The sequence below is a fragment of the Macaca fascicularis genome, chromosome 1 (genome assembly GCF_037993035.2).
Source record: "Macaca fascicularis isolate 582-1 chromosome 1, T2T-MFA8v1.1".
Classification (NCBI taxonomy): domain Eukaryota; kingdom Metazoa; phylum Chordata; class Mammalia; order Primates; family Cercopithecidae; genus Macaca; species Macaca fascicularis.
Window position 1 is genome coordinate 53,887,884 of NC_088375.1, and position 23,293 is coordinate 53,911,176.

A 23,293-nucleotide genomic window follows, 5' to 3' on the forward strand; every position below is an offset into this window, starting at 1 on the left:
ATACATTTATTTCCATGTCTTTATTAATTAGATATTCTCCATCTCTGTGTTAATGAGGATTCAAACGGCATTGAATTTAGTAAACTATGAAACAACAATTTGTGTATGTTATTTAAAGTTATGCTAAAGGAACCAAGAGATTCTAACACATATTAGGAGATTCTAATACATATCAGGAGATTAAGAAGGGAAAATAAGTATATTCTGTCAACTTTTGACTTTCCCAAACATCTGCCAGAAAAGTAGATATTGATGTTTAGCAAGTGATTTTATTTATCAAACTTACTGAAGATACTGCTTTGACAGAACTTAAGCAGTGTCTCAGAAAAGAGAAGTCAGATTTAAGGCCTGGACTGGATGATATAAGGTAGTCTTGCCAAGCAGGGAATTATTTGGATCAGGTGAAGTTTATGGTATCAAATTTTGTATTGTTTGTTAGGCGCAGAAAGGTAAGAGTCTTGTGAGTTTGATGAGCAGGCTGCTAATTTTTATAAGAAAATTGTTTAGGTTGGTTCACAATCTTACCTTTGAAAAGTAAATATTTTCTGGAGCAAGCATATAAGTAATTTTTACCTAAGGCCTATATTGCCTGACACAAAAAGAAAAGCATGCTATGTGCTAGAATTATTTAGTAGAGAAATAGTAAAGTATCTCTGAGTTAGAATTTCTGAGCAGAGGAATAGAAAAATATACTGGTTTTAGTTCTCAATCTCCTCTTTGGTTATCCTTTAGCCTAGAAAGGAGGGGAAATCATTATCACCTGGGGATATAATCAATCCAGATCTACACTGGTTTTAATATGTTATGGTCACATGTAGAGTTCCTAGTGGTAATTGTTCCAACATCTCTAAGCGTAATGTTAGGTTTTCTTTTACTTCTCTTTTTTCTTTTGTTTTGAGTACATTTATTAGATCATGTTATGAAATAGCAGCTATGTACTGAATTAAAAAATCTGGAGATCAAACATTTGAGCAGTGAAACAGACTAGTACTAAGATGTGAACAGATCTTGCAGTTTGCTTCTAATCCAGATGCCAAGATACTGAAATAAATTAAGCAAAAAGAATTTTGATATGAAAAAAATCTGCCGACCCATGTATAGGACATAAGTCTAATTATTAATTCCATAATTTTATTGTTTGTTTCACAGACATTTTTAGCAATACTAAGCATTCCAGACAAGCTTATAATCCTTTTCCTAAAATTGTTAATATTCCACTTTAAATGGCTTGTATTATATGTAAAATGACTCTATTTTGAACCACCTGCTCTATTACATTAAATTCTTTCAAGCATGAAGTTCTATGGCCTTAATTACATTGTCCAATCCTCCTGCTATTTTTTAAATCATAGTATGTAAAACTCTTCCTATGTTTTGGTCTTCTGTAATTTTTGAAATGAAGATACTTAGAACAGAAGACAAGAGTCCAAAATTCCTCTTTGGTGGTTAAAATTTTGAATTTACACTTTAAGTTTTTATCTTCTTGAATAAAACTATACAAATACCTTAAGTTAAATTATTTGAGATTTGGTGAGGCAAAATGAGTCTCCATTACAATAGGGACTATCTCTAAAGCAGGCAATCAGTTCAATAAAATTTACACATTACTCCCCAATTTGTAGAAGTAGGTAAAATAAATTCCCCTCCCACATACAAATGTAATACCAGTGTTCAGAGGCAATTCAATTATTTATTTTTGGTAAAGTTATCCCTATGAGATTTTCAAATATTTTTTCAATGTTTTGCTATCAAATATGAAGAATAGTCCAGTGTCAGTTGCTGCAATTTATACTAGAGGGATCATCGTGTAAATCTAACAAAAAACTGCTTTTGGTTGTACCTAGTTTGACTTTGTTTTAAAGTCTAAACATTAGCCTCTGATAATGCATCATATGTTCCCTAACTCTTCATCCAGGTCCATTTCTCTGAAAGTTTGGTTGCAAATCTAGTTCATATAAAATGTACCCAGTTGTTTCTGTGGAGACAGGGAACTCTCTTTTGGGGTACAATTTGATTCAGTGTTCATATTTCTGACCTATTTATTTTTTGTATCATCTGAAAAGTCACTTAGTGATTGAGTTCATCTATTCAGGAAACCAAGTGATTTTTACAAAGAACTGGATCAAAGGAAGATGGGTGACATTCAAAGGAAAGTGAGTAAAAAATCAATGGTAGGTTTAATTGTATACTTTAGCCAAATTATGAGCAAATTATGGCCAGACTATTTGTCTCATACTAAAGAGTCACTAATGATGCAAAAAAGTAACATCAGGTTTAGAACTTTATTAAAAGATTATAGTACTTAAGTAACAAGTAGTGACTGAGATAACCAAGAATAAAGGACAGAGTAGGATTTGCCCTGATCGTCTCAAGTCAGATAATGGGGCCATGGTTCTTAGTTTGGGGAAGAGTGTGGGGAAGATGTCTGGGGCTTCATCTTAAATCCAATCAATTATGTCAAGGTGTACTAGGGAGGAGTTGTCTTATAATTGGCATTTTCTGTGGTCTGAAAGTGAGCCCATAAAATCTTTTATTTGTCCAAACACTCTACATGCATTATCTCTTTGGTTACTCACTACAACTGTGTCGGGGGTTCCAAAGATTATACTTAGACTCGGTGATTTGCTAGAAGGACTCACAAGATTCAGATGCTGGTATACTCTTGGTTATGGTTTATTATTGTGAAAGGGTACAAATGGATTAAAATCAGCAAAGGGAAAAGTTACATGGGACAATGTGAAGAAGAAACAAAGTACAAGTTTCTAAAAGCCCTCTCCCAGTGAAGTCATACAGATGTTTCATTCCTCCATTACTGACCTGTGACTACATAATGCAATGTGTTGCCAAGTAGGGAATCCCACCTGAACCTTGGTATCTAGAGTTTTCCTGGGGTCAGTCCTGTAGGAACACACCACCTGCGTGACTGACCTCAACTACTAATACTCTAACACACCAAAGCAAAAACAGGAATTCACTATAAATTGTATTAGTTTGCAAAAACTATCTAAGCCATCAGGTACAAAGTGGCCCAAGGCCTCACACATATAAAATATCTTACCAAGCATAATATTCCAAGAACTCAGTGCTCATCTACCAGCAGCTGGCCCAGGACTGTTCCTAAAGAATGTCCTTCCTTGAAAATGTGCAAAATCTGAGCAATCCAGACCTGCTGGATAATCTCTTTCCTGCATAACAGCTTTATGAGATAGTTACAGTTCTGGAGTTCAACTGTGGATTGAATTCAAGGATTCCTGGAAATTGAATGGGAAAAAAATTAATCTCACTGTCTTTAATCACTCATCTCTAACTAACATGGTGCATTTTTTTCAAGTTTGAGTATGTTCAAAAATTTGGTAAACTTGGAAACAAGTCAAAAAGCTAGGCAGCACATCCTTTCAAAGTCACATGGGGTCGTGTTATATAGGCAAGCCTCCCAGGCTTCAATTGTAAAGTTTTTAAAAATAGTGTATCTTTGGTGAAATGTAAATAATTTCTGCACAGTGGAATAAATTGTCCTACAGATTAATTAAACTGTGAGACAATAACTAGTATTATATCTAACAGAGGCATTGCATTTTTTCATATATTTTCTAGTTTTGCAGATGCTCTTTGAAGTAGTTATTAAAATCCTACTGTTTTCCTCATGAATTAATTAGTTCAATAAAATCTTTGTTCATTTTATATTTGTGTGAGAGTCATGATTTTACTTTTGTGAAAATTATTCTCTAACAATTATAAACAAACCAGCTTTATTGCTAGTTCCTATAACTTTACAAGAAAGAGAAATCAAGCAGATATTTTCTTTTTTCATTTCTTTCTTTTTTTTCTTTCCTTTTTTTTTAACTCTAATTTCTGGGATACATGTGCAGAATGTGCAGGTTTGTTACATAAGTATACATGTGCCATGGTGGTTTGCTGCACCTGTCAACCCATCATCTAAGTTTTGAGCCCCACATTCATTAGCTATTTGTACTGGTGTTCTCCCTCCCCTCTCCCCCCGCCCCACTGATAGGTCCCAGTGTGTGTTGTTCCCCTCTCTGTGTCCCTGTGTTCTCATTTTTCAACTCCCACTTGTGAGTGAGAACATGTGATGTTTGGTTTTCTGTTCCTGTGTTAGTTTGCTGAGGATGATGATTCCCGCTTCATCCATGTCCCTGCAAAGGACATAAATTCATTCTTTTTTTATGGCTGCATAGTTTTCCATGGTGTATATGTGCCACATTTTCTTTATCCAGTCTATCGTTGATGGGCATTTCGGTTGGCTCTAAGTCTTTGCTATTGTAAATAGTGCTGCAATAAACATATGTGTGCATGTGTCTTTAGAGTAGAATGATTTATAATCCTTTGGGTATACACCCAGTAATGGTATTGCTGGGTCAAATGATATTTCTGGTTCTGGATCCTTGAGGAATCGCCACACTGTCTTCCACAATGGTTGAACTAATTTACACTGTCACCAACAGTGTAAAAGTGTTCCTATTTCTCCACAGCCTATCCAGCATCTGTTGTTTCCTAACTTTTTGAAAATCGCCATTCTAACTGGTGTGAGATGATATCTCATTGTGGTTTGGATTTGCATTTCTCTAATGACCAGTGATGACGAGCTTTTTTTTCATATGTTTGTTGGCCACAAAAATGTCTTCTTTTAAGAAGTGTCTGTTCAGGCCCAGCATGGTGGCTCATTCCTGTAACCCCAGCAGTTTGGGAGGCCGAGGCGGGAGGATCACCTGAGGTCGGGAATTCAAGACCAGTCTGACCAACATGGAGAAACCCCGTCTCAACCAAAAATACAAAATTAGCTGGGCGTTGGTGGTGCATGCCTGTGACCCCAGCTACTTGGGAGGCTGAGGCACAAGAATTGCTTGAACCCGGGAGACAGAAGTTTCTGTGAGTCGAGATCGTGCCAAGAAGTGCCTGGTTCATATGCTTTGGCCACTTTTTGATGGATTTTTTTTTTCTTGTAAATTTGTTAAAGTTCCTTATAGAGTCTGGATATTAGACCTTCATCAGATGAGTAGCTTGCAAAAAGTTTCTCCCATATTTTCATACTGTATTATGTTAACTTTCATTTAGTAGAATAGCATGTATCTCTACATTAAACTCTAGTTATTAGACATATATCTGCATCATCATTTTAAGCACTAAAGTAGTACCATATGAGCATATCAATAAAATAATATTCATTATTTCTATACATGTATTTAGTTTTTTGTAATCATAGGAATTCTGTGTCCTCTTGGAATATGTTGCATGTTTATCTAGCATCCCTCACTTCTACATATAGCACTTTCCCTCTTTTGAAGGATTTTTTTCTTCACTCCAACGTTTCTTTTCATTCCAGCTCTGAATAATAGGGTTTCAGGGGTGAGAACGTTATCCAATTCACACACTTCAGTGTTATTCGTAACATGTTTTATACTAGAATTAAGTACAAAGAATTTTTTTCACTGGGAAGAAAGGTGTCTTAGAACCACTTAGATCACTGAGTGGTCAGTGAGATGAGAGAGAGACTAGTGTGTTGTCTCAGACAAGTGATGAAGGAGAAATTATCTGTCAAATGCTGCTTGCTGACAGATCAAGATGAGGGTTGCACACTGATTTTTAATTTATCAATGCAGAGAGCAAAGGTGTCATGCCAAGAGCTATTTTAGTGTAGTGGTAGAAGCAAAAGAAGAATAGGTTGAACAGAAAATGAAAGGAGAAGAACTGAGAACAGGATGTATGGATAACTTTTTCAAAGAGTTTTGTTGTCAGAGAGTGTAGAGAAATTAGACATTAACTAAATAAGTAATTAAGTTGAAAAGTGTTTTTTTCAATTTATAAAAGTGTTCTGCCACTTTTATAAATAACATATTTTATATGCTAATGGGAAAAGTTAAGTAGATAATAAAAATACCACTGGAGAAATGTTCCTGAATAGAAGTTAAAAAACAAAAAAGGAATACAACATAAAAATAAAGGCATGATCTGAATTGGGAGAAGATATACTTTATCCATTGCAAAAGAAAAATGGATGGAGTGTACAAATATATATTACAATAGATATGCACCTGAGATACTTTGAAAGTTATATATTGTGGGCTTCTTTCAGTTAAATAAGATGCAACGTCATCAGTTGGGTCTGAGGATGAGGGAGAAAGCACTAGAGCATTGAAAACAGACTCTGATATAGTCCTTTAGGAGAATAGGAAATAAAAACACTAGAGAATTATAGTATCATTTTTGGGAACATTAAAGAAATACTTTAAATTTGGAAATACAAATTTAAAGTGAACCCAGTCAACACATATTTTACATAGGATAAACTAGTCTCTGCAGCAGTAATAAACAAGCCCCTGTTCTCACTAGCCTTAAGCAACCAAGTTGATTTCTCACTCATTTTATACGTCTTTAGGTTGGTGGTATTGGGTGTGGTGGTGGTATGGTTGCGTGTGTGCTCTTCTCCACATGGTCATTCAGGGACCTGGACTGATGAAGCCTCTTTCTAACTATCAGGCTGGGAAAGAGTACTGAGGCTTATGCACAGGATCTTAAATGCTTCATCTAGGAAATAATTCATGGTCACAGAGCATTGACAAAACTAGTGCCTTGTCCTGAATAAACTACAAAGAGGCTGGAAAATATGGGAGAGCACATGAATGGACAACGAGCAGAAAATCCCTCTGTATCTGTATGTATCTGTCACCATATAGCATAGTCACAGATGGAGAGTTGAATGTAACTAGCATTACGAAGGATTTTCAATTGAGTATAAGAAAGAGAAAATTGACAAGAAATTTAAAGATACGTATAAGAGGGTTATTAAAATGATTAAGTGTAAATAAGCATGGAAAAGAAATAGATGTCATAAGGGATGTGAGGGATGGTGAATACATAGCAGCTAGGGGGTTGGGGTGGGGGTGGTCAAGGAGTTGCTGTGTACATATTTCTAGAGCGAGAAAGCTAGAAAGATTGAGGATCAATTACAGTATGGAATCCATGTAAACTATAGTTTCTTGTGTCTCAGTTGAAAACTTTGCACCATCTATAACATGCCCTTACAGGTTGTCTGATTCTGGTCCTCTTCATTGTCTTTAAGCTGTTTTGTAACTGTTTGTAAAAGTTGTATGCAACTGAGAGACACATACATTAACTCTTGTTTGATATTGATTTGGTTGATTTCGTCTCTTCTGTGGAAAAAATTTTCTTTTTCATTTGCAAATTTATCTCAGCATTCCCTTACTCCACATACATGTTTTATTTTGACTTTTCCTGTGAACCATTTATAACATCTGCCTGACTTCCTCACAGCATAGAAGTAAAATAAATTCTTTAACACATGTTCACATGTTTATTTTCATATCTCTTCGAAAATCATAACTTTATCTTTTTCAGAAAATTATCTTTCAACAGAAATGAGATTCTGAAGGCTTTTTTCACTTATTAATATTGGACATTTCTAAGATATAATCATAAGAATGAGCGGCTGAGGAGTGGTGTAGGATAAGGTCATTTTAAGAGAGGAGATCTAAAAATTATGCAGTCACAGTGTTGGAAGAGTCATCTGCTGCACATTTAGATCACCAAGAATTAAACAGGAATTTTGTTGGGGAATCTGATAGTAATCCAGAAGCTAAAATATTTAAGAAATGGAGGCAGGGTTTGTAAATGATGTGTGGCAAAAAAACAAACAAACAACAACAAAAAAAAAACCAGGAAAAATAGTTGGTGGATTGCATTCATCTGATCACATGAGATTCAAAATTGGAGGGAGTGATTCAGTAAAGAGGGAGGAAAAACATACCTAGAAGCAGCCAAGAGTATCAAGGAGAGGACCAACCTCCCCTTTAGGCTTAGTGGAATAAGAAATGTGGGAGGAGAAATGAGACATTATTCAATATTCAGGCTACAGAAAATATGGTTTCGTAAGGAAAGATTTGAGTTCATTTTAAAGAAAGAAAGTAAGAGAATTTGCAGAAAAGTTGAAAATATATAAGTTTTTGCTGATACTGGAGAAATCATTGCCAAGGGCATGCACAGTCAAATGGATTCAGAAGTTAAGGGTAATGGGAGGTGGATGCTTATATGCAGAGTCAGAGGTAGATTTGAGTGTGGAAACAGAGGACTGACCTGGGATTAAATGTGGTGACTGAGATAAAGAAGAGGAAAGGGCACATGGGATATTCCTGACCCTCGGATTAACTCCTCAACAGGCACCCACAGGCAAACACATACCAGTGAATATCAGTATCCCACAAAGAAACTTCATTTTCAGAGACAGTGGCAAGTTAATTCCATATTTAAGGGAAAAATAATACTGGTTGCACATTAGAATGATTTAAAGATCCTTAAATATATATAAACATCCAAGCTCTCGCTTCAGAGATTCTGATTTAATAGATTTAGAATGAGGCCTGAGCATCGATATTTTTAAAAAGCTCCCTAGGTAATTCTAACCAGCAACAAGAATATGATCCACTGGGCTATAGTTACAACTCACGTGCCTTACCAGAGTTTTTAATATCTAAATCATACTAGCACTTTATTACTGTTCTGTCTATGCCTGGAATGTGGCTGTATTTGTTCATTTTCACACTGCTATAGAGAACTACCTGAGACTGGGTAATTTATGCAGAAAAAGGTTTAATTGACTCACAGTTCAGATGGCTGAAAGGCCTCAGGAAACTTATAATCATCGTGGAAGGTTAAGGGGAAGCCAGACACATCTTACATGGTGGCAGGAGAAGGAGAATCAGGTAAGTTCCACACTTTAAAACCATCAGATCTCATGAGAACTCACTCACTATCATGAGAACAGCATGGGGGAAACTGCCCTCATGATCCCATCACGTCCCATCAGATCCCTCCCTCGACACATGGGGATTACAATTCGAGAGGAGATTTGGGTGGGTACATGGGGCCAAATTTTTCTCAGCCAAACCATCAATGGCTGAGAATGGTGTCAAGTACTGTGATCTCAGCTGGGATGGGAGGATATCCAAGGTGGCAGGACCAGGTATCAGCTCTCAATGTCTCAAGTAAGGTTGCTATGGTTACCCTCAAAGACATCAGATGGATGTCAGGATCTGCTCTCAAATAAAATTTCACTGGCAGTTGTTAAATTAATTATGTTTTATAAAGGAATAAAACTAGTTGATATGCAACACATCAACATTTTCCTTGATTTGTAGAACCTGAGTCACATAACCATGAGAGTCATCTACTTTATTCCACTCTCATATCTGAAGGAAATTATAGAATCATCAGAGTTCCTTAAATGAAAGAGAGGCCCAGGTCACCTTGAGGAAGGTTATTGTTGTTACACTGGAGATCAGATGGCAAAACAAATTTCCACCCAGAGCCTACATCATTATTAGCTCAGTGGAACATGGGAATAATGGAATGTTTAATATCTCCTACTGTTAGGCTGTCTGGTTAAAGTACTTTTAATTTATTTTACTTGCCATTACTATCTTGGAAGCCCCCGTTAACAACACTGACCAAGCAACTTACTTCAAAGTAAAAAAAATTAAGATGATAAGTATATTTGTTTCCTTGGACTGTCACAGCAAATGACCACAAACATGGAGGTTTATGACAAGAGACATTTATTCTCATAGTTCTGGAGGCCACAAGTGAGAAATCAAGTTGTCAGCGAGATGCACTCCTTCTGGAGAATCCATGGGAGAATCTGTTCCATGGCTCTCTCCCAGCTTCTGGTGGTTGCTGGCAGTCCTTGACGTTTCCTTGCTTTTTTCTGAATAACTCCAATCACTGCCTTTATTGTCACAAGTTTCTCATTGTGTGTCTCTGTGTCCAAATATGTCTCTTCTTAAAAAGACAATAGTCCTATCAGATTTGGGGCCCACCCTAATGCAGTATGACTTCATCTTAACTTGATTACATTATAAATACCCTATTTTCAAACAAGGTCACATTCACAGTTTTTCTGTGGATATGGGTTTGGGAGATATTATTAAATCCAGTAAAGTAGTCCGATGTCTGTAATGTTTACTGGTATTACATACCTTGTGGTCCAGAACTACAGGCAATAGAGAGCTATGGATTTTATACTGGATATTCAGATATAGGGTCACATTGACAGTAATGTCTTTCAAATTTTGAGTGCTGGAAAATGTGATATATCGTGTCAATCAGTAGCCAATATATGATTCTATTTCTACTATAGCCAGAAAACGTTGCTTTGAATACCAAGAAATGGCATTATTGAATACCAAGAAAAGGTGGTTCTTTTCAGAATTACATATAATGACACACTTTTGAAAAAAGAGAGAGAGAGGACAAGAAAGGTAAAATAGTTTTTCTTTCTATTTTATCTAGGCTTTCCTGGTTTAGAGACTTTAGCATCTGAGGGGTGAAACTAGAGAATAAATAGATATCATCCAGAGATCCAGAATTTGGAGTTGGATGAGTGAATTAGAAAAGTGTGTTCTCTTTGGGCATATAAATTAATTCTTGGTGTATCAAATACCTTTTGCTATATAAAAAGTCAGTTCAAAACTTCATAGCTTAAAACAACAGATGTTTATTATTTTTTTCTCATTATGTAGGACAGTTGGTGGTTATTATGGTCTCAACTGTCTTAGATAATTTCTGTGGTCACTTGGAAGATTGGTTGATATCCAGTGGTCTATAACAGCCTAAATAACTTGTTTGGTAAGATGTTTGGTCTCTTTTCATGTGATCTCAAATTCTCAAGATCAGTCAGCCCAGGTCTCACAGAGAGCAAAAAGTCTAAGTCACAACAAATAAGCCTTTTCACAACCTCTACTTCCGTCTCATTTGCTATTGTCCCATTGGTCAAAACAGCTAACAGAGAGGGGAGACTCAATACAGAGGGAACCACCAAATGATGTGAATACAAAAAGAGTTACTATGGTTCTTTTTGCAAACAAACAAAAAATCTTCCACCTTTTTTTTTAAACTCATAAAAACACATTTTTCTTATACAAGAGAGGAATTTTTAGATAGATATGGGGGCTTACACTTCAAACTTAATAATAAAGAGGCAGGCCTGGAAAACAGGCAAGAATCAATGAGGATCCTGAAGTTTGGTAGGAAAATGATCTAGCCAGAATAGTACTATTATATACTGCATCCACTGCTAGACGTCTTATTTTGTTGAATACCAAAAATGGCCATCACTGATGCTTTGTAACACATCATAAATCAATTTGAACCACCTCTTCATCTTCACTTTATCAGCTCCAGATTAAAAGCTTAGATGTAGGTAAGCCTAGATCATTGAAAATAAATGAGTGAGGATTTTCTGTCTTCATTTTCTGTAGTGGAGGCAGGAAATTGCATGCCATTAATTCTAACAATTAATAGAAAATTACTCTATAACAGGAAGGGCAGATACTGAAATGCCACTCACACACTTTCAAAACACACATACATATTATGTGCATAACAAGGAATAGTGTGTTCATTTGCATTGTATTAAAACGATTCAATCTTTAGGTCTAGAAATTAATATCTTGAGAATGGTAGCACAAGGTGGACCAAAAAATTGGATCTTTTTTTTTTTTTTTAAATACCACTTTTGCATCATGGAAAGAGATTCCTGACTTCTCAGAAGTTTGCTTTATTAGATTTTCCTTAGCTATGGTTAGCTATGCATGTAAATACATTTTGCAACCCATGATCTTATACAGAAACTGAAGTAGAAAGATAGCAAGGCAATTAAATGTGTAGAATTAATGAGATTTGCATTCTCTGCCATTGTCCACTTTGTTCTGCACATGCACATCAGTGATGTCATTTGTATTAGGACAGGACCAATAGATTTTGGTTTCAAACGTTTCCCTTTCTACATAATGGCTTGTCCCTGTTCTCTAAGCTGCAGTTTGTTAATCCAAATTGAAAATACCTTTAAAGTAAACTAACGTTCTTACTTTTTCTCCCCTATTCCTATCCCTCAATGCTTTCTCTCCATGCTGATTGGCACACATATGTGTTTGAGAAAAGAAATTAGAAAGTTGCATTTCCTAAATAATATGTAGACACATGGAATATAACTAGTTTATAAGGCCTAATTTCTGAATTGTTAGGTATTCTTTGGTATCTAGAGTTTATAATGCAATGCCTATTCGGTAATCAACAACTATTTCCCAAGATCGATAATCTAGGAGGATGGGTGCGGTGGCTTATGCCTGTAATCCCAGCACTTTGGGAGGTTGAGGTGGGTGGATCATTTGAGATCAGGAGTTCGAGACCAGTCTATAATCTTATGTGGCGCAGTTTAGCTGTCACTTGTCTTACCTTAGACCCTTCACTCTGTTTCCATATAGGCTTCTCTTTTAGTAAAACTTGCCCAACATGGCGAAACCTTGTCTCTACTAAAAATACAAAAAATTAGCTGAGTGTGGTCATACCAGCAACTCAGGAGAATGAGGCAGGAGAATCACTTGAACTCAGGAGGCAGAGGTTGCAGTGAGCCAAGTTCGCACTACTGCACTCCGGTCTGGGCAAGAGAATGAGACTCTGTCCCAAATAAATAAATAAATAAATAAATAAAATAATCTAGGGCTTCGTGTGTAGAGTCATGGTCCCTGACTTCAGGAATTATAGTCTATCAAGAAAAACTAGCAGTAAACAGATGTAGGTGGGTATAGCAGTTTCTCCATTTCCCCTACCAGGATTACTTTAAGTTAGAGGAAAATCAAAATGTGCTAAATATGATGTTAAGTCCTTCACCTGGGAGCTGCTTTGTTCATGTCATCCGTTCTTTCTCAGCTGTCTGTTCTGCCTTGAGACACTGACTATTTTATTGCTAAGCATCTCTTTATTCTCCAAATATCAATTAGACAGGATTCTGTAAATAATAGAATTTATTGAAGGTTTAAGTTGATAAGAGGGGAGGAAGCAGGTACCCTGAAGTATACCACAGCACATAAACAAAAACAATTAATCAGCCAGGCACGGCAACTCACGCCTATAATCCCAGCACTTTGGGATTCCAAGGCGGGTAGATCACCTGAGGTCAGGAGTTTGAGACCAGCCTGACCAACATGGAGAAACCCCGTCTCTACTAAAAATACAAAATTAGCCAGGCATGGTGGCACATACCTATAGTCTCAGCCACTCAGGAGGCTGAGGCAGGAGAATTGCTTGAATCTGGGAGGCGGAGGTTGCAGTGAGCCGAGATTGTGCCATTGCACTCCAGCCTGGACAAAAAGAGTGAAACTCTGTCTCAAAAACAATTAGCTTTTTTTTTTTTTTTTTTTTTTTGCTTTTCATAAAAAGTTATTTTACCACCCCCGGCATTAAAAGCTTCTCTAGTCAAAGCTCCTTTAGAGTTCACTAGACTCCTCACATACCACCTGGGAAATGGTGCTAGTCTCATGATAACTTTTCACTGGACTTAGTCCTCTTTCTGCTCTTCAAATCTCTCCTATAATCTTATGTGCAGTTTAGCTGTCACTTGTCTTACCTTAGCCCCTTCACGCTGTTTCCATATGAACTTCTCTTTTAGCCAGACTTGCCCAATAGTGTTTTTCTAAACAAAACATACATCTCTCCCTGAGAAAGTCTTTCCAACCAGATTTTAAAATTTTTGTTTCTTCTCTATTGATCAAATATTAGATTATAATACTGTTACTAATAACATAAGTACATTTGGGAGCAAGAAGCTGTGAAGGGGCATAGGATATTATGAGGGTATGTAAAGGAAATATTTACTTGTATATTATCATTAGTGAAGACATTTGAGACCTTCCTTGAAAAATACTTATTTATTTCAACAGTGGTTCTTGATACATATTTTTGCACAACTGAATGAATAGTTAGAATGACAAGAAGATCATACCTATTTATTAGGACTGATAATCACTTTGGTTCTTATTCTAAGAGTAATAAGAGGCCTGTGGATGATTTTAACTAATACATTTAAACCTTTGAACAATCTTTCTGAGCATAATTTGGAGAAAGGAACGGAAGAGGGAAAAATGGGGTTTAGGAGCCTTACCAGAGTAGTGCAGAAGTAGGCTAACATCTGAGTTCACTGGTCCAGGAAGGCAATGGTGTGACTGGATGTGAGAAACATTTAGGAAGGAAAATCACAAGAAATGACAACTAATTGATGGATAGAAGGTGTGGTAAAGGAGAAGAGGAAAATTCAAGATGAACCTCAGGTTTGCCTTTTGGGGAATTTCTTTCTCTAGTAGGATAAAAGAATAGCTTTGTGTTTATATCCTGTGAGCAGATGGCAATCTGATTGGTGTGATGAACAACAATAGGTATTGTTAGCTGAATAAACTTTTAAAATTTTTTGGCAGAGGCTTATTTTTGAGCTGCTAAAGGCCTCGTGACAATTTTTTTTTTTTTTTTTTTTTTTTGTAGTTCATGAACACATAAAACCACATAAAGTTGCCACATAATAATTGTGGGTGTCCATATCTGGGGTGTCTATATCTACAGTAATTTTTCTCCTGCAGAAGTAATTTACAATTTCATCACCCAGTTACCATTGTCAGTTGTTTCACGTGCCTCAAGGTCAGTTGGAATGAATCCGTGTTCCAAGGACAAGCTCAATAACTGGTTTCCTTCAGCAAAGGTTCCTGTGCATCATCTTGTTAAAAAATGGACACAGACACAATTCATTTGTCTTGGCTCTCCGAGCACCATTCCTGCCATGTCACAAGACAGGGGAGTTGCTGCTGAGTGACCAGCTACCTTTCCATATGGTCAACATGCCCCACCATTTAGCTCCTGAATGCTTGAGGGTCAAGTAGCCATCTCTGTAGAAGTGAGTGCAATGCAGCATAACAGGATGCAAGGTGTGCCAGTTACAACACAGACATGTCTAAAGAGGTGGTCAATATTGTATACACGAAAAAAATCTCTCACCCTTGATCATCATCTGTATCCTGTAGTTTATTCTATGATGATATTGGAAGAGTTACAGAGAAACAATTGATTTTAGACTGTGATGAAAATTGGTTTCTATCTATGATACAAAAAGATGTTAAATTACTTCACTAAGTTGCTTCAAGGCTATATGGATTTGGTAATTGCTTTGGTGGTTATTTGATATAAAGAAGTAAACAAATGGAGGGTGTTAGAGAATACTAAAAGATATCAGGGAACCTTGATGCTTTTAATATTGAAAAATTGCTCTGAAAGTTTAAATTATTATGAGTTTAAATGATTATGAGGGCAGATCTTGTCAATATCTTTTAATAATGGTTGCCTAAGAAAAACTTTAACAATATTACAGGAACTACTTCAAAATACTAAACCATCATTTATGTAGATTCCTAATAATACATTTTCAATAGTTTCTTATCTACAGTAGGTGGATATCAGTCTTTCAGTCAAACTCAAGAAAAAAAATGGCAGTATAGCCCCCAAATCCCAAAATAATATTTTAACAAAATAAAATTATTTTATTAAGTGATTTTAAATTTTAGTAATAAATGTCACATCTATATTGATAACTAGGTAATACATTTTCACCAGACAGATTTCTTATCTTAAAAATATGTGACCTTAAAATTTTACATTTCAAAATGATCAAAGGACCATCTCCTCTTTGGCTAATTTAGGCTTCTGAGTTTGTAACAGTGACTCAGAAGTAACTGATTACTTTGTTTTCTTAAATTAGATTGCAACTTGATTCTAGTATAAGAATAAATCTTTAACATCACTAAACTGAGAAATGAGGATTGCCCACATTAACTAACTTGGAGGATGCTGAATGCTTCAAAGTAAGAACTTCTCTCCTGTAGTTACTGATAATAAATCAAGCACAGCTACTTAATTATTTTTACCAACATGTTTCCCAGTGGAAATGTCAGTTATTTTGTAGTCATTTCACAGTATGCTTTTTGCCAGAAACATTAGAAATCAATTATTTTTAATTAAAAAGTGATTATACTTTGTTTTCAAAATCAAGTCATTTATAACTTGGCATAAGAATATCTAAAATTTTATAATAATTATGATTTTCTCCATATTTTATTTTCAAGTTTGAATTTTTAATAAAGGTAATAAATACTTTAGTTATATTTCTATTGCTATGATGATTTGTATTTTTATATTGTTTCAATGAATGTACATTTGTAAAATCTTTTATCTTAAAACTTCAAATCATTTTCTGCATTAGACATTATTCCATATAAAATGGAATATTTATTATATTAAACCACTTGAGATTATGTATGGAGTTTAATCTATTACTGCATTGTAGCTGAATCTGTCCTGCCTAATATGTACCACAAAATGTCAGTTTCTTTTTGAAATCTTATGACAGATTGATAAATCTTTTGGAGACTTTCATTCTGTGGTCTCAGTTAAAATTTGGAATCTATTACCTTTTTTGATGGATTTCTTGTGTACGATAATAATCAGTAATTAAAAGAACTTAAAGCTGTCAAATAATACTTTAGCGATATATAACTTAATTGTGCCTATACAGCTATGCAGTGTATTTACAAACATCGACTTTAGTACCAACCTCATTTCTTTAATAAAAGTGTCTCGTAGCTCCTGTTTTTTGAAAGTCGAGAATTTTCAGAGAAAAAAAAAATGTATTCTGATGAACTACTCACTCTTTCTTAGTCTATATGAATAAAATACGGATCAGAGAGTGGAAGTCAATAAATTTGGAAATGTTTCTTTCTGGAATGGCGTTTAATTATCAAGTACAAAGATATCCAGCTTGGTGTCACTAGAATGAAATTATACAAATATAATTATACAAATATAATATTTTGTGTATTATACAGAAAGAAGAAAATACAAATCTTGAAGTGGAACTATATTATATTTTCTTGGAGTGTGACTAATTATAGTGCAATTTGTGAAAGATTTCTATTATTTATTTTTAGAAAAACAGGTCTTTGTTTTGTTTTTACAAACACATGTTTAGATTAAGTAATAAAATACAATTCTATTGGATAATAATATAAGCATATTGTTTAATTATAAGCAAAATTACTATTTTTAAGAACAATTTGCTATACTTTTAGATCGACCTACATGATTAAAGCTGGCATGTCTATTTCTCCCTTCCCACAAATGAGTTAGTCCTATAAACTATAGGACTGGAGGCAGTCCCATAAAAAACAGTAGAGAAGATCAAAATGAAATGAAAAGTGTCTAATGCTCCACAGGATGAGTGCATTGTCTGTCTGCAAAGTTTCCCAGCAGGTGCTATTTAATTTGTTGCATTTGCCCAATGTCTGTCTCTCAGGTTTGTAGAATTCGATATCACCATTATTTCATTAAACAGAGAACTGCTGATTTGTGCATAATTTATCAGTCGGGGTTCTGTTTGGACACAGTGATTTGGACAGAGAACATTTTATACTGAGATTTTTAAAGTATAACAGAGCAATAGAGTAATATCAGATTGGTTAGTAATAGTAAAGAGAACTTGAAAATAACAAAGCAATAGCAGACGTAAGGAGCATACATTATTTTCAAGACCAAGATAAAGTGCTCCAGGAAGAGATTCCAGGACTGCCCTGGAAATCAAGATAGCACAGCTGTGGCTTACAGAACAGCAGAAAAGTCATTATGGTGCTGCACTGGCAGATTTTGCTGGAATTCCACCCTCTAGGGTGCCAGAGGAAGTTTTTTATGGGAAAGCATCTCACTGGAAGCACGCCACTAGAAAATCATCTAACAGGGTGCTGAGGAAAGCATCAGGCTGCCAGGTGTGGAGCCCGTCTCAGGAGAAGCCATCCATACTGAACTGTCAGCAGTCTGGTGCTGCAGAAGCCTCATCTGTCACAGGAGCCAGCCCTTTTGAAGGAGAGAGCAGACTTTTCTTGGAACTTTTTCATCTGTGCTCATTGATGTTTCTCACTGTCAAGATCAAGATATACAGGAAGCCAAGAAAAATCCCACAGAATTCACCACCATGTCTTTCTTCAAGTCCCAATTCCCTAATCTGTCTTCCTCCTTCTTTCCAACGTTCAGAACCTTCTCAGGTCTGTTTTACATATAATATCTAGGGGGTTTAGCTGTGTTTAGCAGGAGGAATAGGGAGAAATGGGAGTATTCCATTTTCCTGGAACTGGAAGTCCATCTTTACATTAAAAACTATTTTTTCTTTTCTCTAACGAGAGCTTTTCTGATTCTTAAATGAGTGTATTGTGACATGATTCTGTGTCGTAAAATACTTTTCTCTTCTGACGTCTTCACTAAGGTTTATTTTTTTCTTACCTTCTCTTTTCTTCTTGCCCCCTTTTTTCCTAAAGTTCATTTCCTCCCATCTCAACTCTCCTTCCATCCTCACTTCTCCTTTTCTGAAATGGTGCAACTATTCAGAATCTATTATATTAAGGCATAATTCAAAAGAACTTTATTTATCACTATATCTTCCAATGAGATCACCTCCATAGTTATTTTGGGTTTAAAGTATAAAACTGAAAAATGATTTTTATAAGTCCAACACATAATTTATCTAAGCAACTGAAGTTTAGGCAAAAAACATCAAGAGTTTTCATCATTAGAAATAATTTTATTATTTATTTTAAAGCAGTTCAATGTAACTGGTAGCAAAATGGTACAGACAATAAACAGAATCAATTCCCATTGGGCTACAAGGACTATTATTGACTTTATATTTTATTTGCATGTGCAAGTATAATTATTTTAAAAAGGCAACAGTTCATTAAAAGTCTTGTATGAGCATGTTTTTATTCTTTAAATAACAGAAAGACTAATAAATTATCATTATTGTAGCAAGCTGGTATGAACTGTGTCAAATATTAAATTTGGACTAATGTTCATAGTCAAAAATAATTATTTTAAAATTTATGAAACAAAATTTTTAGTTATATAGGAAATATAATCATATCCTAGCTTAAAATCGTAGTCTCAACAACTGTCATAGTGCAAAAATACCAAACTTCAGATCTTGTGGGGAAATAAAAGATTTGTAAAATCTTACATTTATTCCTAAAAATAATGAAGTAAAAAAAGTCAACTTAAAGAAACATCGTACTTGACTCTTGATATGCAAATATAAAATAAGTTCATTAAATTTATTGTTTTTCTCTGTTACATATATTAGTTCCATTCTGCCTTCAGTTTTTAACAATTTATATGTGAATGTGTGTGTCAAATATATTTCACATGTTTATAACATATACACATATATGCATACAATCTTTAAGTTTTAAGGCATGCTCCCAATTTTAGGTAACATGTTATACATTCTACTTCTCTGATCAAAGTAGAGTAAATGCAGGGTCTCTGTTTTAGGGGTAATTCTTGGTGTTCTTGTTATTCTAAAATGTGAATAATGTAAAATACCAAAAAGAAAAAAAGACATTTCATAGTCTCCAAGCCAAATTATATAATAACTATAATCTTTGATTTCACATTGCACTTTATACTTTTATTTCTGTAGAATTATTGAGAGAACATTAGAATATCTTTTCTTAAAAAAATGTATTATCCTTTAAGTTGATCTGCTTCATTATGAAAAGAAAAAATTTCCCTTTCTAGTTTTATATTCATTTTTTGTTGTTGTTGAATTAAAATCAATGTCAAATTCAAAAATTAAAAAATACAAAATTAGAATAGTATATAATTAAATTTACCAATGTTTCTTTTATAGGAACATTTTAACACACTTCCACTACCTGGTAAACTATGTACACATACTCTTGTGCTTTTTTGATCTATTTCTCTAGGGGGTAAATGCAATACAGGTAAAAAATGGGTGTCATAAATGGTCAATTTATATTTAAATTTATGACTCAAATTCTGCATGATTTGCATTAATGTTAAAAGCCAAGAACTACCTATTTTTGTTTTATGCTTTTCTCTCATATAGTTCATATATATGATTTCAAAGTTAAGCCAAAATTTTTAATACACCCTTCATCGAGTGTTATTGTTTCATTACCAAAGACATAAGAAGGACTTTTAATGTTTTGAAGTGTCTTCAGATTCCATGAAAGGTATAAATTATCTTCTGTCAATTTTAAAAGAATTTTTCTAATGAAATTTACTATATAGATATATGAAAAATGGTAAAGCCCAAGAGCCTAAGGACAATCATTACTGTATATTTCAAGAAATCCAGTTAATGTTTCAATCCTTGAATTAAATTTAAGTCAACAAATGTGTATTAAGTATTTTCTCTATGCTAGGCATTCATTTAGGAGAATAATAGATATTTGCTTTATAGTATGCTTTTCTTGGCATAAAATGTTTGCTAGACATAAAATTACCAAAAAGTGCAGGAACCTAGTGTTTCTTTTTATTTAAGTTTTAGTTTCTTCAGTGTAAAACATGCTATGAACATCTCAAATTCTAAGATAAATATTTTTATATCATAAGGCAGAGAAAAAAAGTTAAAATGACTTAAAGATTTGTATTCTAAAGCAAACTATGTTTCTTACACAAAAGTCAGCCACACAAGTTTGTTGGTTAATCTCTATGTAGAGAAGACTAGACAATTATGATGAGCTCAGTTTTGTAAAACAGTAAGTTTAAAGAATATGATATGACACATTTAATTTTTAAGAGGAGCAGCAACATTCTGTGTCCATTGTGATGCACCAAATAGAGTTAGATTATGTCAATTTCATAAAACCTTAATAATTTTTAAAATTGGTTTCATATAGTTTGGATTATTATAAAATAATTAAATGTTAGATTTAAATTTTTGTATTTTAATATAGCTTTTCAAATCTATTCCATTGATGTCCTTCAACTATTAACAGGGAGAGTACCAGTAAGTAGTACATTAAATTTCAAAATGATCTATACTTCTAAGAGAAGAGATTATGTTTTTAAATATGAGAGAATTACAAGTATTTCCATCTAGTTTCTTTTGTGCCAGCAAAACTTTTGTGGTTCCAAGCAAGGTCCCTGTAGGAAAAAAGTTTCTCATTTTATTTTTTATCAAAGTTGAGTTTCCTCACGAGAATCTTGACCAGTGACATTGCAGATGCTGTTTCTTCGACTAGGCTCACTGTTTGGAAGGTAGGCCAATGGATCTGGTCGAATTAAGTATCTAATAAAAGAAAACAAAATAAATAACTTTACAATAGTAAATACAGGCAACATTGATTCACACTAACACTTTATATTTCTACTTTATTTGTTCAGTTTTCAGATAATCTAAACTGTCTATATACAACATTGGTGGCAGAACTCACTGTTTGAGTTGGCCTTTACAATTTGGCATGGTTAACATTATCATTTTCATACCTGAGAAGATTATGATGATGAATGCTGATGAATCAAGCACTATTATGTTTCTTCTTCTTCCTCTTTTTCCCTGTGCATGTTGGCTGTCAGGCACCATTATTTTTCAATTATAATCAATTTCAGCACCTTCATCTCATCACAGTTTTATGATTTAGTATGCTGTTGACTTATTATCCCTTACTTTGGCCATTTTTCTATGAAGGAGACCTACATTTTAGCCATTATTCTTCCATTACTTAACTGTTCTTTGTCTTATTTTTATGACTTAAAAATTTAGGAGATTGATGTAAGGGGTTGCTGTAGTCTTTTCAATTTAAATATTTTATGAATCTATAAAATTAAAAATTTAACAAATGTTTATAGTGAATATAATGCATAATGTTTAAATTAGCTGAAAAAATATTTATCTAAAATTGAGGTTATGGTATAGTAAGTGATAATATTAAAGTATGGAGAATCATTCTTAACTAATTCTACTAGTAAATACAAAAATGTTTATCTGCCAAACTCAAACTTTTCATTAATGTGAGAATTTGTTTTAAGAGAGTTGTCTTCCTTCAGACTGTCAAATGATGTACAGGCATACCTTTTTTATTGCTTTTTACTTGATTGTACTTTGCCAATATTGCATTATTTATAAACGGAAGCTTTGTGGCAACCCCGCATCAAGCAAGTCCGTTGGAGACATTTTTTCCAACAACATGTGCTCACTTAGGGTCTCTGTGTCAGATTTGGTAACTTGAACTTTTTCCATTGTAATTATATCTGTTATGGTGATCTGTGCTCAGTAAACTTTGATGTTCCTATTGTAATTGTTTTGGGATAACATTATTCGCACCCATATAAGAAGGCAATTTTAACCAATAAAATATGTGTGTTCTGGTCACTTCATCAACTGGCTGTTCCTTTGACTTTCTCTCCCTCTCCTCCACCATCTGTATTCCCCAGAATATTAGGCACAAGAATATTAAAGTTAGATCAGTTAATAACCCCAAAATGACTTGTAATTGTTCAAGTGAAAGGAAGAGTCTTATGTCTCTCACTTTAAATCAAACGCTAGAAATGATTATGCTTAGTGAGGAAGGCACATCAAAAGCTTACATAAGTTGGAAGTTAGGTCTTTTGTGCCAGTTAGCCAAGTTGTAAATGCAAAGGAAAAGTTCCTAAGGAAATTAAAAGTGCTACTTCAGTGAATACACAACTGATAAGAAACGTAAACAGCCTTATTGCTGAGATGGCAAAAGTATGAGTGGTCTGGAAAAAAGATCAAACCCGCTACAACATTCCCTTAATCCAAAGCCAAATCCAGAGCGATGCTCTACTTCTTTTCAGTTCTCTGAAAGGTGAGGGAGGTGAAGAAGCTATACAAGAGGTTAGCTACAGAAGAGGAAGCTAGCAGAGGTTACCTCATGAAGCTTAAGGAAGTAAGTCTCCTCCATAACATAAACGTGCAAGGTGAAACAGACAGTGCCAATGGAGAGGTTACAGCAAGTTATCCAAAAAATCAAACTATTAATAAGATCGTTGATGAAGGTGGCTAAATTAAACAACAGATTTTCAATTTGGAAGACAGACTTCTATTGGAAAAAGGTGCCATCTAGTACTTTCATAGCTAGAGTGGTGAAGACAAAGCCTGGTTTCAAAGCTTCAGTGACAGGCTGACTCTTTTGGTAGGGGCTAATGCATCTGGTGACTTTCAGTTGAAGCCAGTGCTCATTTACCATTCTGGAAATCCTAGGGCACTTAAGAATTCTGCTAAATCTGCTCTGCCTGTGCTCTAGAAATGGAAAAGCAAAGCCTGACTGGCAGCACATCTGTTTAAAGCATAGTTGACTGAATATGTTAGGTCCATTGTTGAGACTTAACGCTTTAAAAAAAAAGACTGTTTTCAAAATATCACTGCCCCTTGATAAGGCACCTGGTCACCCAAGAGCTCTGATGGAGATGTACAATGAGATTAGCATTGTATCACTCTTGCTAACCCAACATCTATTCTGCAGTCCATGGATCAAAGAGTCATTTCAATGTTCATGATTCATGGGATGAGGTAGAAATATCAACATTAACAGAAGTTTGGAAGAAGTTGACTCTAACCCTTATCGATGACTTTGAG

The 23,293-nt window shown here is 34.6% G+C and overlaps 1 protein-coding gene across 6 annotated transcripts in view; it reads right to left on the minus strand.

Moving 5' to 3' along the window:
* Positions 1-18,451: 18,451 nt before the first annotated feature.
* The window catches only part of KCNT2 (potassium sodium-activated channel subfamily T member 2), a 398,651-nt gene continuing 393,809 nt past the window's right edge, over positions 18,452-23,293 (minus strand). For all 6 annotated transcript variants that reach the window (XM_005540295.4, XM_015447378.3, XM_005540294.4 and 3 more), the window contains one exon: positions 18,452-20,983. In XM_005540295.4, coding sequence (XP_005540352.1) covers positions 20,872-20,983 — 112 coding nt within the window. In that variant the 3' untranslated portion in view covers positions 18,452-20,871. The remainder of the gene's footprint in view (positions 20,984-23,293) is intronic.